The sequence below is a fragment of the Euleptes europaea genome, chromosome 4 (assembly GCF_029931775.1).
Source record: "Euleptes europaea isolate rEulEur1 chromosome 4, rEulEur1.hap1, whole genome shotgun sequence".
In the NCBI taxonomy this organism is placed as follows: domain Eukaryota; kingdom Metazoa; phylum Chordata; class Lepidosauria; order Squamata; family Sphaerodactylidae; genus Euleptes; species Euleptes europaea.
The window spans coordinates 39406648-39419701 of record NC_079315.1 but is presented as its reverse complement, the minus strand read 5'-3'; the positions used below and the strand labels follow the sequence as shown (position 1 = coordinate 39419701).

The 13054-nt window shown below is 40.3% G+C and overlaps 1 protein-coding gene across 1 annotated transcript in view; it reads left to right on the top strand.

Annotated features, from left to right (window-relative positions):
- CCDC171 (coiled-coil domain containing 171) overlaps positions 1-13054 on the top strand; it is a 160352-nt gene that overhangs the window by 12076 nt on the left and 135222 nt on the right. The window contains exons 4-6 of the mRNA XM_056847984.1: positions 7471-7617; positions 9600-9692; positions 11237-11397. Of these exons, the coding sequence (XP_056703962.1) occupies positions 7471-7617; positions 9600-9692; positions 11237-11397 (401 nt within the window). The remainder of the gene's footprint in view (positions 1-7470; positions 7618-9599; positions 9693-11236; positions 11398-13054) is intronic.

Here is a 13054-nt window from a genome sequence, read left to right as displayed (position 1 = left end):
GGATTTCCATTTTTTTCAATTCACCAGTGAGCCCAGCTTTATCTGCTCCCAAAATTCCCAGTATGTTCCAACAAATATGCCTGGCATGTAAACATGTGTGATAAACGTATATTTGGATACCTTTTATTTATGCATTTGTTTACTTACTTATTTTAGCTGTTTCCCCGTAGAACTAATTGTAATATTTAAAACTTTTGCTTTGGCCTCTACATGTAGTTTTGTTTTAAGCACTTTATGTGGTTTGAGCCTCTGAGCCTTTTAGAAGAGATGAAGAGGTTCTTTTACTGTTAGGAATGAGAGTGTGTGCCAACATAGAAACTTCATCTCCTCAGGCTAAAAGTTGAGCCTTTAAGAACTCATCACAACCATCTGCGTATTTTTAAATAGAAGGAAATATTACATCCACTCTAGAAGATGTTTTTATCAAAGATAAAATGAAATGAAGATTTGCCATGAAAGTAAGCTTAAAATTATGTACAAAATTCACGTGTGAAATCAAAGAGATTTTATTTATATGTAAAACAAGCTTTTTGCCAAACCTGTTGGGTTGGTGCTGATAGCATGCTCCTAAATAAGCCCAAGGAACTTGGAATGAGCTGAGGGATTGATTCCCTCTCCAACTCCACCTGTTGGATAATCATATTATTAGGTATTTGTTGTGTACCTAATCATGTGCTGGATCCCATCAAACGACTTCCCATGTGCAAGACGGGGCAATTTTCACCGATTTCGCCCTTCTTACAGCAGCCTTCTACCTCCTTTGATGCTGCTCTTGGAAGTCCCTGCAGCCCCCAGGAACAGCACTTGGGGGGACATTTTGTGCTTCTCCAGGAGTGGGGAGGCTAGGAAGCCACGCACAGGATTCCTTCTGTGCACTGAAGTTTTAGAATGGAACCAATCTGATAGAAAAACAACACATTTTTATTCAATTGTAAGCAATAACATCTTACATACCAAGTACCAATTTTGATTTTATGTTCTAAAAAAACTAAGAGCCCAATGCAGAGAATAGCACCACTTGCTCCATGTGCCCCAACCAATATCAGCAGCTTGGCTGCAGAAATTCTAAGATTCCCATTTGAGCCAAAGTACTTTCAAAATAGGTTTTCACCAAAGTGATTAGGCAGATGGCCTTCCCAAGGGATGCTGAAGACTGGGCACCATGACAGAGAAGGTTCTGACAGCATTTGGACCATCTTAAATAAGAGCAATACGCGGAGGAGTCTCTTCAGGAGAACACAAAGCAGACAATGATGGCAAACATTGAATAACAGCTTGCCAGCAATTTAATGTAAAATTTCAAAAGACACAGTATGCAGCAGATTGCGATATGACTACCCTGCTCAAACCTGCAAAAATATTTATTTGTACAGTTAAAAGTTGACTGGAGGTTTAAAAAACTTTCTTTATGACTTTTCTTTGTTCGCAGCAGAATTGGACAACAAGCTTGGCCAATATACCAAGGCTTTATTTTGGAAAGCCATTTTCTACATCTAACCATTGGGCAATTCCCGTGCTTTTCCACCTGCTGTTTTGGCTGGTATGAGATATCAGCCCAGCCTTACCCAGTGGCTATTTTTAGGAGCACAGTTTTGAAGACCAAATGCCTAACACTTTGATGGTATTTTTGCTAAGTGCCCCTTGTGATGGTCTTGTAAGGAGTAAGCTGTTTGAAGACTTAGTGTAATCTTTCTATTTCTCTGAGCAGAAAGCTGTTTTAGCAAATTGAGTCTCCAGTGAATCTCCATCTAAATCTCTGGATTCGTGTCCTGTTTCTGATGCTCACTGGCCAAGAGTGGATGGTTAAGCTACTGCTTAACCCATAGGATTTACTCATGCAGTTGCATTTTTAATTGTTTTACAGTGAGACCTACAGAGATACAGGATGTGAAAAATGTAGAACAAACCTTGAATATTTAGGGTTGCCAACTTCATGTATCTCAGCAATGCATGTTGGATTATGCATCTGCTGGTGCATCTCATCATAAAGTTATCAAAATAAAGTTATTCCATATGAAAGAACAGTTATATAAATCTTTCCTTAGCTAATGGTGTTATGCAATTTGAGCTTCTGTGGATTCTATACCATAAGATTTTCAAAAATGTATTTCAGCTTAATATAGGACATCCTCCACCATGTACAGTCTGTGCTTGCTGTTGCAAGCTTTGGCTTTGATCCTAAGCAGCACAAGTAGAATTGCGCTTGTAGAAAGCAGCTTTCCGCCCTTCCACTGCAGCCTTCTTAGTCCATCAAAATTGCATTCCTATAGGTCAGTATGCCCTCAGGAACAGTGTAAGGGTCTGTGCTATACTGTACTTCATCTCTCCATCAGGGTTTGACTTCCTCAAAATCTGAAACCCACATTCAGTTTTAAGAACTTTAAATTAAAATTTGGAATACACAGATTCCAGAAATTGGACAGATTCAATTAATTTAAGCAAGTAATCCCTCGCACAAAGAAAATGTATTTTCTCCAAAAAGACAAGGCCAAGCATGTGTTTGTTTGCCTTGCATGTAAGACTTGGGCCAGATTTCTACCTCCCGAGACAATAAGCGTCTAGAGAAAGTTCATACTCAAGTTTGCTTTGAAGATGGAAGTGGGCATGGCTTGGAATTCAAGGGCCCCCACAACCTTTTTCTTGCCTTCTCATGCCCTTGCAGCCCTTCTTATATGTACTCCATCCCAACCTCTTTCCCAGCTTCAACGTTGCCATGTCCTGTGCATGATTAAGCCCACAGCTGTATCCATCAAATTGTACAGGGAGCAAGGAGAACCATGCACTGTCCTCAAGGGCTGTAGGTTGCACCAAGGACAGATAGTGCCTTGCAATCTAGCCTACCAAAATGGCCCCCTGCACGCACCATCCATTAGTAGTAGTGTCAGCATCCACGTGCAAAACATCCATGGTTCTAACTGCTTCAACTGTCCAAAGCTTACACATATCATCTGACCTCCCCACACACACACTTCCTGGCCTGAGCCTGAAGTTCTGTGATTCAGAGTAGAAAACACTACTGCTGATCTAAATCCAAAGTTTTGTAGTCACCATAACAACTGCAGCATCTTGGCTGGCTCCAATGAGAGCCCTAGATGGAGGAGGCTTTTCCCATGAGATATTTGGGCCTCCAGAGAGCTGGCTGATTTGCTATAGCAACCAAAGCCTTAGCCTCATTTGGGAGGCAGCAATTTCCATCAGGCTGAAGTACACCTCCCTGGCCTCAGAGGGCAGATATGAAATTCCTAAGTGCCCTTGTCACCTGGAGCCTGGGATTTGTCTTCCCCTCCCCCTTGTATGGTGATCTTGTTGTTTATTCCTTATGCTGATCCTCTTAGATATAAACTGGTACCCCAAGCAGTTGTAATTTATTTTCCTAGCTGTCTTCAGTTAGTGTGTGTGCACATGAAGGACTTTATACAAAACTCCAGTTTCTAGAAAACTGTGGATCTGATGTGTTACTTTGTTTCAACCTTATTTTAGAATATGGAACAGATAAGAAGCTAGATAGCATTAAGGGACCGGTTACTGCTTTGTGATTATTAGCATAGATAACCCTTGTAATGTAAATGACAGTTACCCAAGCATACTTAATAAGTCTGATTTAAGGGAATTGGCTGTAGTTCTGTAGAGGTACCCTTTTTAGGCACAGATGGAATGTGGGTGGTACTGATTTATGCTTTGGCTGGTATTGCAAATGGAGGCTTTGATTATGTTTTGTAACTTACCTTAGACACAGGATATAAATAAAGTGATATGGGTGATAGATTGATGTGCTGTATATCTGCTGCTCAAGACTTTGTCAAAGCTTGAGATTGCTCTCATGTTGCAATGCCCCTTGATATCCCCCTGACACTAGTAATAGAGATTATTCTGCCCTTTCACCAAGGGGCTCAGGGCAGTGCACATAATTCTTTCCTTCTCCATCTTATCCTCTCAACCCTGTGAGGTAGGTTAGGCAGAGAAAAATACCCAGGTCATGCAATAAGCTTCATGTCAGAGTGGAGATTTGAGCCTGGGTCTTCCAAATCCTAGTCTGATATTCTAACCTCTGCAATACGCTGACTATCTACATGGGGGTCTGAAACAAGTTATTTGAAGTTATTAACTGTTAACTGTGGTTAAACACCCATGATATCATGTGACATACGAACACAGACATTCTGTCTTCTCTGGCACCACCCTCACTGCATTGCAGGCTGGCATACCAAGCTGGGTCTCTTCAGGGAAGGTTAAGGAAAGAAGAAAGGAGATAAAATTAATATTTTGTTTTGTCAAATGGTCACCGGTGATCTGAAACCTGGTTTCATAAACTAATCATGGTTTTGCATTGTGTTTGAACCCAGTATGTGGGTAGTACAGGTAGTACATCTTCATTTTTGCAAGGTCCTGTTGGTTATATCATCTCTGTGGAATGGTTTCTCCCCAACCATACATCTGATGCTTAGTCTTGAGTTTTTGTTGTGACCTCAAGACATCCCTGTTTCCCCCAGATATTTAATTATTTCTCTCTCCTCCCCCCAGATGGTTTTGTGTTATGGGAATTATTGCACCTGCTTTGTTATCTCACCCTCTGATACCTTGTTATCTGATGCTGCTAATACAGAATACTACATGTTTTTTATATTGCCTCTGGCTGTTTTAAAAGATATTCCTACAGCAGTTGTGGGTTTCTAATCAAGTTCCCAAGTTTTTAGGTCGGTGTGGTGCACTTGCTATACTATAAATGCTCTTGAACTTGTGTCCTTTGTGGGGGGTTGCAGTGGGTGTGATATATGATTGTAATCCAAAGTCTCACGTTGTACTATGAAGCGTTTGGGCTTTGCTAAAATGCCTCTATCCTAGTAGTCATGTAACAGCTATAATCTGTGTCTGGTTTGGTATCAACAAATTTGACTTCTTGGTTGAAAAGTTCAACCTTGTAAACAATGTAAGAATTTGCTCCTCATCAGAGCCTAGCTATTTCCTTCATTTATTGTCATTCGGGTCGAGCAATTACTGTAGTTATTGTTTCTTCCCAACCACTGGTGAGCTGCACTAAACTTAGCATAATGTAGGACCCACTCTGGTATTAATTTAATGTTGTTCTTTTGCCATCTTTGGGGTAGGGGGAAGAATCCACTTGCCATTTTAGGTGAAAGTCTGTGCTTGCCTGGCAACTGTAGATTGTTCAGTTCACCACCTCTATGAGTTCTTCCCTCTATGAGGGAAGACATGATAGAGGTCTATAAAATTATGCATGGTTTGGAGAGAGAGGACAGAGAGGTTTTTCTTCCTCTCCCATAATACTAGAACACGGGATCATCTGCTGGAGGGTGAGAGATTCAAAACAGATAAAAGGAAGAATTTTTTCACACAACGCATAGTGAAATTGTGGAACTCCCTGCCCCAGGATGTGGTGATGGCTGCCAGCCTGGAGAGCTTTAAGAGGGGAGTGGACATATTCATGGAGGAGAGGGGTATTCATGGCTATTAGTTAGAATGGTTACTAGTCATGCTGCATACCTATTCTCTCTAGTATCAGAGGAGCATGCCTATTGTTTTGGATGCTGTGGAACACAGGCAGGATGGTGCTGCTGCAGTCGTCTTGTTTGTGGCTTCCTAAAGGCACCTGGTTGGCCACTGTGTGAACAGACTGCTGGACTTGATGGGCCTTGTCTGATCCAGCAGGGCCTTTCTTATGTTCTTACCTTAAATCCCAGAGTGGTGAGAGACATAAATAATCTAAATTTGGGGCATTGTAATTTTGACCTGGTGGAATGTCAGTAAGTCCTTCTGGCATCTGACCAGAGTACTCTCTCAACCAGTTCACCATATTGAATAGATGGTCATTTCACCTGCTGGTGTGTGTGTTTTCATTATGTATTTCTACGCTTGAAGAATATGGTATTTTTAATGTGGGTCAGCCAGAATTCCTGTTGGTTTTGATCTGTTGTAGGGACTAATCACTGTGAGATCAGAAAAGGCTACTTTGGCATCGACAGAGAGATCTTATTTGTTAGCAAGAGGTCAGGATGCCCACACTGGTGAATCAGAAGGATAGTGATGGAATCAGGCCTGTTGTCGTAACAATATGGGCAGTCTACATGAATTCTTTTTAATGGATTGTGGGGGGTTGGCTGTGACCCCACAGTAACCTTTCCTTTAGCTGCCTTGAGTCTAAGAAAGACAGTGAAGGGGTGCTGTGGGAAAAATTTACATTAATAGCTGTAAGTGCCTTTTTAAATACCCTGATTCTGCAGCTGAATTCTTATCAGGCAAATGAGCCAATTATATATATTTTCTCGCCTCACAGAGGAGCTATATACATCTGTGCTAAAACAAGAGCAACATGTTTGAAAATTAATGAGTGAGAAAGCATTGTATTGGATAGTTAAGTTGCGGCAGTAAATACAAGCCCCAAAGAGGTTTTTCTGTACTAGAGTACTACAGGCGCATACTGAGCACGCAGTTGGACTAATAACTAGTGCATTCCATTCCATTTTCCAAATTGATTATAGTAGTTAGCGGTTAGAAACTGCAACAACTTTAGCCTTGTAACAACTTTAGAACACAATCTACTTTTCCAAAGCCAATGTATGTAAAAAGTGTAACAGTACAGTGGTGTTTTTGGTGACTCCTTTCTAAGCCCATTGACTTGAGTAGACTTAGAAGGGTGTAACTACTTTGGGTAGAGAGAATGATTGCGCACGCACAAAAGACTGAACTCTAGTACAGTAATTTACAGTAATTTACAATTGCAGTTGCTTTTGTTGATGCAGCTTCCCTGTGTTCCACAAGGGAGAAAGGCGGCTCATAAATGGCTTAAATAAAATGAACGAATTGTACAGACTTATACATGCCTGGTTCTTCCATCCTTCCTCCCCACCCTTTCTTGCACAGAGCGCAGCAAAAGACCACCAAACTAGCTCTGGTAACCCGTAATGTATGAATGTAGGTGTACTGTTTGGTCTGTAGAAGGAAAACGTTGGTTATTATATATCATGAATAACTGGAGGTAGCTTTCAACTATCATTCCTTCACTGTCTTGATGGCAAAAAGATGTGGCAGGGAGAGACGCAATAATCAGTTTGATGCACATCACAAGCTGGATTTGTGCCGTTTTTATTTAACCATGATTAAGTTGGATGTCTTAATGCAGCATTATGGTGATGTGTACTGATGTTTTCTGCAGTGCCATATTGATATTGGTCCAGCAATACCTTAAAGATGATCAAGCTTTCAAGAGTCAAAGCTCCCTTAGTTTCTGATGAAGGTAGCTTTGACATTCGGAAGCTTATATCCTGGAAATTTTGTTAGTCTTTAAGGTGCTACTGGACTTGAATCTTGCTCTTCTACTGCAGACCAATATAGCTACCCTCCTATGTATTGATATTGTAGGGTATGAATTGCTTAAAAACACCAGAAAGCATGTCCCAAAGAATCACTTTGTTTTGGTGTTCATGCTAATAAACAATAATTATTATTCATTAGGAAAAAACCAATGCAATTCAGAGTGTTCACCAGAAACTGCAGGATCTGGAACTAGAACACAGCAACTGCTCTGAAGTGATAAGGCGGCAGAACAGCGAACTTGAATGGAGTGCTGAACGAGAAACTCAACTTAAAAAAGAACTCAACGTAAGTGCCATCTTGGCCTGCCCTCCTCCATCGATGCTTTGGTGTTGGTGTGTGATAGCTGCCTGCTTTACTGCCACCAAGAGAAGTTGTTGGTGGGAAGGGTGGGTAAAAGCCATAGAAATCTTAAATTAACAACTAAATAGTCAAGATGGTAGTCCAAAAACTAGTCTTTCTAAGGACATCAGCTGCACCTGCTTCCCCAAAACTTCAAGTATATACCTTTATTCAGGGATCTGTGGTTAGTAAGGAGCTGATGTCTCCACATCAGTATGGTTGATTTTTAGGCATGTGTTTCTCTGAAATGAACTATGAAACAAAGAAGGTACTGTGTAAGCAGCTGTCAAGGCAGAAAAATAATGTTGCATTTTACAGACAATTTAAACTTCTACCGCTTTATAGTTTTGCGATGTTAATGAAAAAAACATATAGAATGCACTTTAAGTAAGGGTAACTGTGTTAAAAAAAACAGCTCTACAGGCTGGTTTTAGCCCAGCAATCTGGTAGATACTTAAGCAGCGCCTAAGCAAGCTGTTTTTCTAAGGAAGATTTGTACTGTTCCTGTAGTGCCCTCTGGTGGGTAATACTATGAAATTTTGCTAACTTATTTCAGAAGCTTTGTGCATTACTTCTTATTTTTAAGAATTTTCATCCTGCTTTTCTTACAAGAAAAAACAGCTTGTGAACAATAAAAGCATGGTTGTGTACAATAATAAAGAAAAGTTTCCAATAAAATGCAGCAGAAGCTGGAACAAAATATTGACTTGATTAAATCAGTAAAAGAGAACCTGCTGTAACAAAAAAAGAAAATCTGTGGTGTTTTAAAAAGTAATACCAAATTAGCTTTCGCCTGTACTGAAGGCTACTTCCCCTACAGCTGCTTTCCTCCGTGGTATTTTCATGGATATTTCATGATATTGTTTCTCCACAGGGAAATGCCTGGGGTTCCTCAATGCACAAAGCAGAAGAAGCCTGCTCTTCGTAGCTAGGATTAATGCACAAAGTCCTCAGAAAAAGACACTCCCTTCTCCTGTTCTCACATGTGCAATCTGTGGGTCTAATATTGTTGTTTAAAGGAAGGTTCAAGACGTTAGGTGGGATTTTTGTTTTACAATTTGGATGCTTAAATACAAGCACGCCCTTGCTTATAAACAATGGTTCCAGCCCAGAGGACGTTGGCTATGTTTTAAGTCCCGTGGAAATATGTGAGACTAATTGATTCCAACATGTCTGACTTTCTCTGCACTGGGGCTAGAGAATTTCGAGGGACTGTTCCTCTAATGCTGGGATTACCTTAATATTAATATATGTACAGTAATGTGTAATTAATATAGTATTATTTTAAACAATGTCCTTTTATTATAACTAAACAATCACCTTGTGAATGTTATATGGGATGGATGGAAGTTTACATATTCTTGGGTCCTTTATCTGACCCTTTCCCAGCCTGAACATTTGACACACTTAGAATCATTTATTTATTTATACTGTTTATATGCTGCCACTCTATAGACTTGCTTGAGGCAGCTTACAACTAATAACCACAGAACCATACCATTGGGCTGTGGTACATGTCCAGGGATACATGTGGCCCCATAAATGTGTTTGGCACTCTCTTGTTTTTGGTGAAAGTGCAAAAAGTTAACGAAAAGTTGTCTAGAAACTGGATGGAAACCGTATCTTAATTTATAGAGGAGGAAAAGGAGGAGGAGAGATAGATTTAATATTCTGTTTAAACAAGAATTATTAGTTTCCAAAACTAACTTTTTGTTGCTTTGCAAAAAGTTAAGTAACCCTTATTGAACTGAGTGAGTATTGCTTTACAGTTGTAATAGATTAAGGAGCATAATTCTGTGTGGATGGAAACACCGGGCTTTCTTTAAGACCAGTTCCAAATTGAGTGCATTGCAGTAATCTATGTAAGTGATAGCATTAGATACAGGCCATCATGGTGAGTTGATTTTTAAGTTAATTCTTCTTCTTAGGCAGCTACAGCAAGAGTAAAGAAACTGGAAGAAAATGTTGAAGCAGAAAGAGCAGCACATCTGGAATCAAAATTTAATTCTGAAATAATTCAGGTGAACTAGTGAATTGAACTGACAAATGTATGCCAGGTTAGCATATAACTGGATAATTGTGCGTGTGTTAAGTGCCGTCAAGTCGCAGCCGACTTATGGCCACCCCTTCTGGGGTTTTCATGGCAAGAGACCAACAGAGGTGGTTTGCCAGTGCCTTCCTCTGCACAGCAACCCTGGTATTCCTTGGTGGTCTCCCATCCAAATACTAACCAGTACTGACCCTGCTTAGCTTCTGAGATCTGACGAGATCAGGCTAACCTGGGCCATTAGCACATGCTTAATAGTTTAAGGCCTAATGCTATATTTGAATACATAACAGAGAATAGACTGTAGATTATGCAATAGAAACTTGTGGAATGACAGATATTTGACTGCTGGCCTGTAACAGCTTAGTAAAACCACTTTGTTTGCAAAATGAGTACGCAAAGAGTACCCAAAAGAATACATTAACTTGGTACTTTTGCTGGCATCCCAGTACTAACCTAAGCTGCTGCAGGCACTTAGCATTGTGAACTGACCCAGAATGTCAGCATATACATGCTGCGAGTTGCATTGTTGTAACTGTCTTAACAGTAGTTTCTTACCTTAACCTTAATTCCGAGTCATTTAAATATGATTTAGGCGCAGAGAATAGACGGCAGGGTGGTACCTTTCCCCTTATAGTCTTCAATTTACAGGACAAATTTAGATATTCATACTCCGCTTTTCACACCAATGGGGATCCAAAGCTTACAACATCTTTCTCCCCTTTTCTGTTATCCCCACAAAACCTCTGTGAGATAGGTTAGGCAGAGAAAGAGAGATTGGCCCAAAGTCATCCAATTGGTTTTCACTCAGAGTGATTAATAATCATGGTTAAAGGAAGGCAGAATTTGCACTGAAGAGGTGGTTATTTAGTAGAAGGGAATATGTGATCTCATAGCTGAATTCATACCTACATTGGCAGCCCATTTCTAAAGGAAAGGGTAGATCTGCGGTGGCCAGGAGTGGCGAAGCCACGCTGCTTCCCAGCCCCAGGGGAAAAAACAAGGTTTTTTAAAAAGGGAAAAATAGGGGGACATGTCCCAATGAAAGAAGTGAGGCTGCAGCACCAAAAAAAGGTGGGGCAGCTCCGCTGCTGCTCATGGGAGCATTCCTGCCCCAGGGAATGTCTCCCCCACACTGGCGCAGCCGTTCTCTTCTGGGATTTAGTTCCCAGAGTGGCTATGCTGGTGGCAGGGGAAGCGGAGCTCCGTGGCGTGTTTGCCCCCACACCAGCGTGATAAAGTGGCACCTATGCCAACGTGGGGTCATGCCGGCTCCTAAGGAGATCCCCCTCCTCAGGATTGCTGCCTTAACCGTGGTTTAGTTTACTGTCTGAGCTTACATTAATGATTATCAGTAACCCATGCTGGCTACTGTCCTAATCATGGTAAAGTATTGGCAAAATTAAGTCTATATGGAAATACCGTATGTCCCTGTGTGCCCCTCACAGTTACTGCTAATCTAATATATTAACAGTATTCTTGAAGTTTTGATTATTGGTTTGTTATCACTTCTTGCAGTTAAGAATTCGAGACCTGGAAGGAGCTTTGCAAGTAGAGAAGGCCAGCCAAGCAGAAGCACTTTCTGATTTGGACATTGTCAAAAGCAAGTTCAAAGAAGTAGAAAATGCCTATGAGAAGGAAAAACAAAACGCGCAAGAGAGCTATGAAAAACTTAATTTGTACGTTCTTAATCAGAATCCATATGTCTTTGCTCATTTGGGTATTAGAAAACAAAATAATAGCTCAACCTAGATATTATGTATCATAGAGCGCTATACTGATGTTTATATTCTTTGAGCTGGTAGATGTAGTATACGATATATGAATCAACAGTTAACAGATTTTTTTCCAGTCCATAAATCAATCTTAGAAGTAATCATCATGGTTTAAATACTTAAAATGTGAATGTGCAATACTTGGAGTTGCTTCTTTTTTATTCTCTTGTCCATTAAATCTTTTTTAGCTTGGTAATAGTTTGCTCATTGCAGTATAGTGGGCTAGAATATAGTACACACATACCTTTATTGGCATAATTACAATACTTTAGCCAATGGTTGAAGCAGGATATAAGTACAGGACCCTCTAGGGATTAGTAATAATCCCTATAAATTATGATTTACAAAATATACTAGTTAAAAACAGTTTTAATCTTCAGCACCTCAGCAAGAAATTGAGCTACCATCACCGTTATTTCTGGGATCGAGTCTTTCAAGAGAAATTGACATTTTAGTTAGTTGTTCAAAGATCTTTTGGTAGCTAATAAAGCAGACAATAGTTTTTCTCGCGTACATAGAATGTAGTACTTAAACCGGAGGGGCCAAGGTTAAACTTCCCTGCTGGGTGACCTTGGGGGTCTCTCTTTTTGTCAGCCAAACCTACGTCATAGGGCTGACTTGAGGTGACAATGAATGTTAACTTGAGCTCTTTGGCGATGGGGCAAGGAAAAAGTGTAATGCATAAAACTGAGTACTTATTAATGGTAAGGCATGGAGGGTTTATGAAAGCAATTTAAAAAAATTAGACTTTTAGAGAATTACCATACCAATTTTCTTACCAGCAAAACATTTGAGAATTTGATCTCATTACAAAATAGGCAGGACCAGTAATGTATATGAAAATATTTGATCACCAAATCAAGCATCCTGTATATCCTGGTGTGATAATAGAGAAGGCTTTGGTCAGAGATCCCCTAATTCAAAACTTTAGAGATCGCAGAAGTAGTTGAGATGCTTTTCTTTCAGTGGCCCATTATACTGGTAGAGTTCGGGGACGGCACTTTGCCATTCAAGTTTGCCACAATTTGAGTGTATTTTAATAAAATTTATAGTTCAATGATTATTTTCTTGCAAGATATTCTGATATGGATGAAACTTCTGTGGGCATTAACCCACTGTCTTTTTCAAGCAGTTCTTATGTAATTTAATATAACATTTTATTACCATATTTTGCTTCTGTCCTTTGATGTAATGGCCTTTGTGGTTAGCAATGATCTTAATTTTCTACCCATTTTCACTGTTTTTGTGTCTCCTGATCTGAATTCTTATTGGGAAGCTTCATGTTTTTCTTTGTGTTGAATCTTGCCATTCCCGCTCTGAAGGAAAGGCACCTTGAAGTTTGGGTGATTCACGTCCATTGCTTGGGGAGGCAGGAACTAAATTCTACTTCCTGTCTCCTGGGCGGGAATCGCCCTTAGCTCCCAGTTCTGTTTCTGCCTTGCTGGGGAGAGCATTGTCGTAGACGACCTGCTCGAATTTAGGCTTTTAGCTGCAATAGGCTTTTACCCTGTCCATCTGCCCTCTGTCTATTCTCAACCTCAGCCCATCTCTCCTGTAGTGC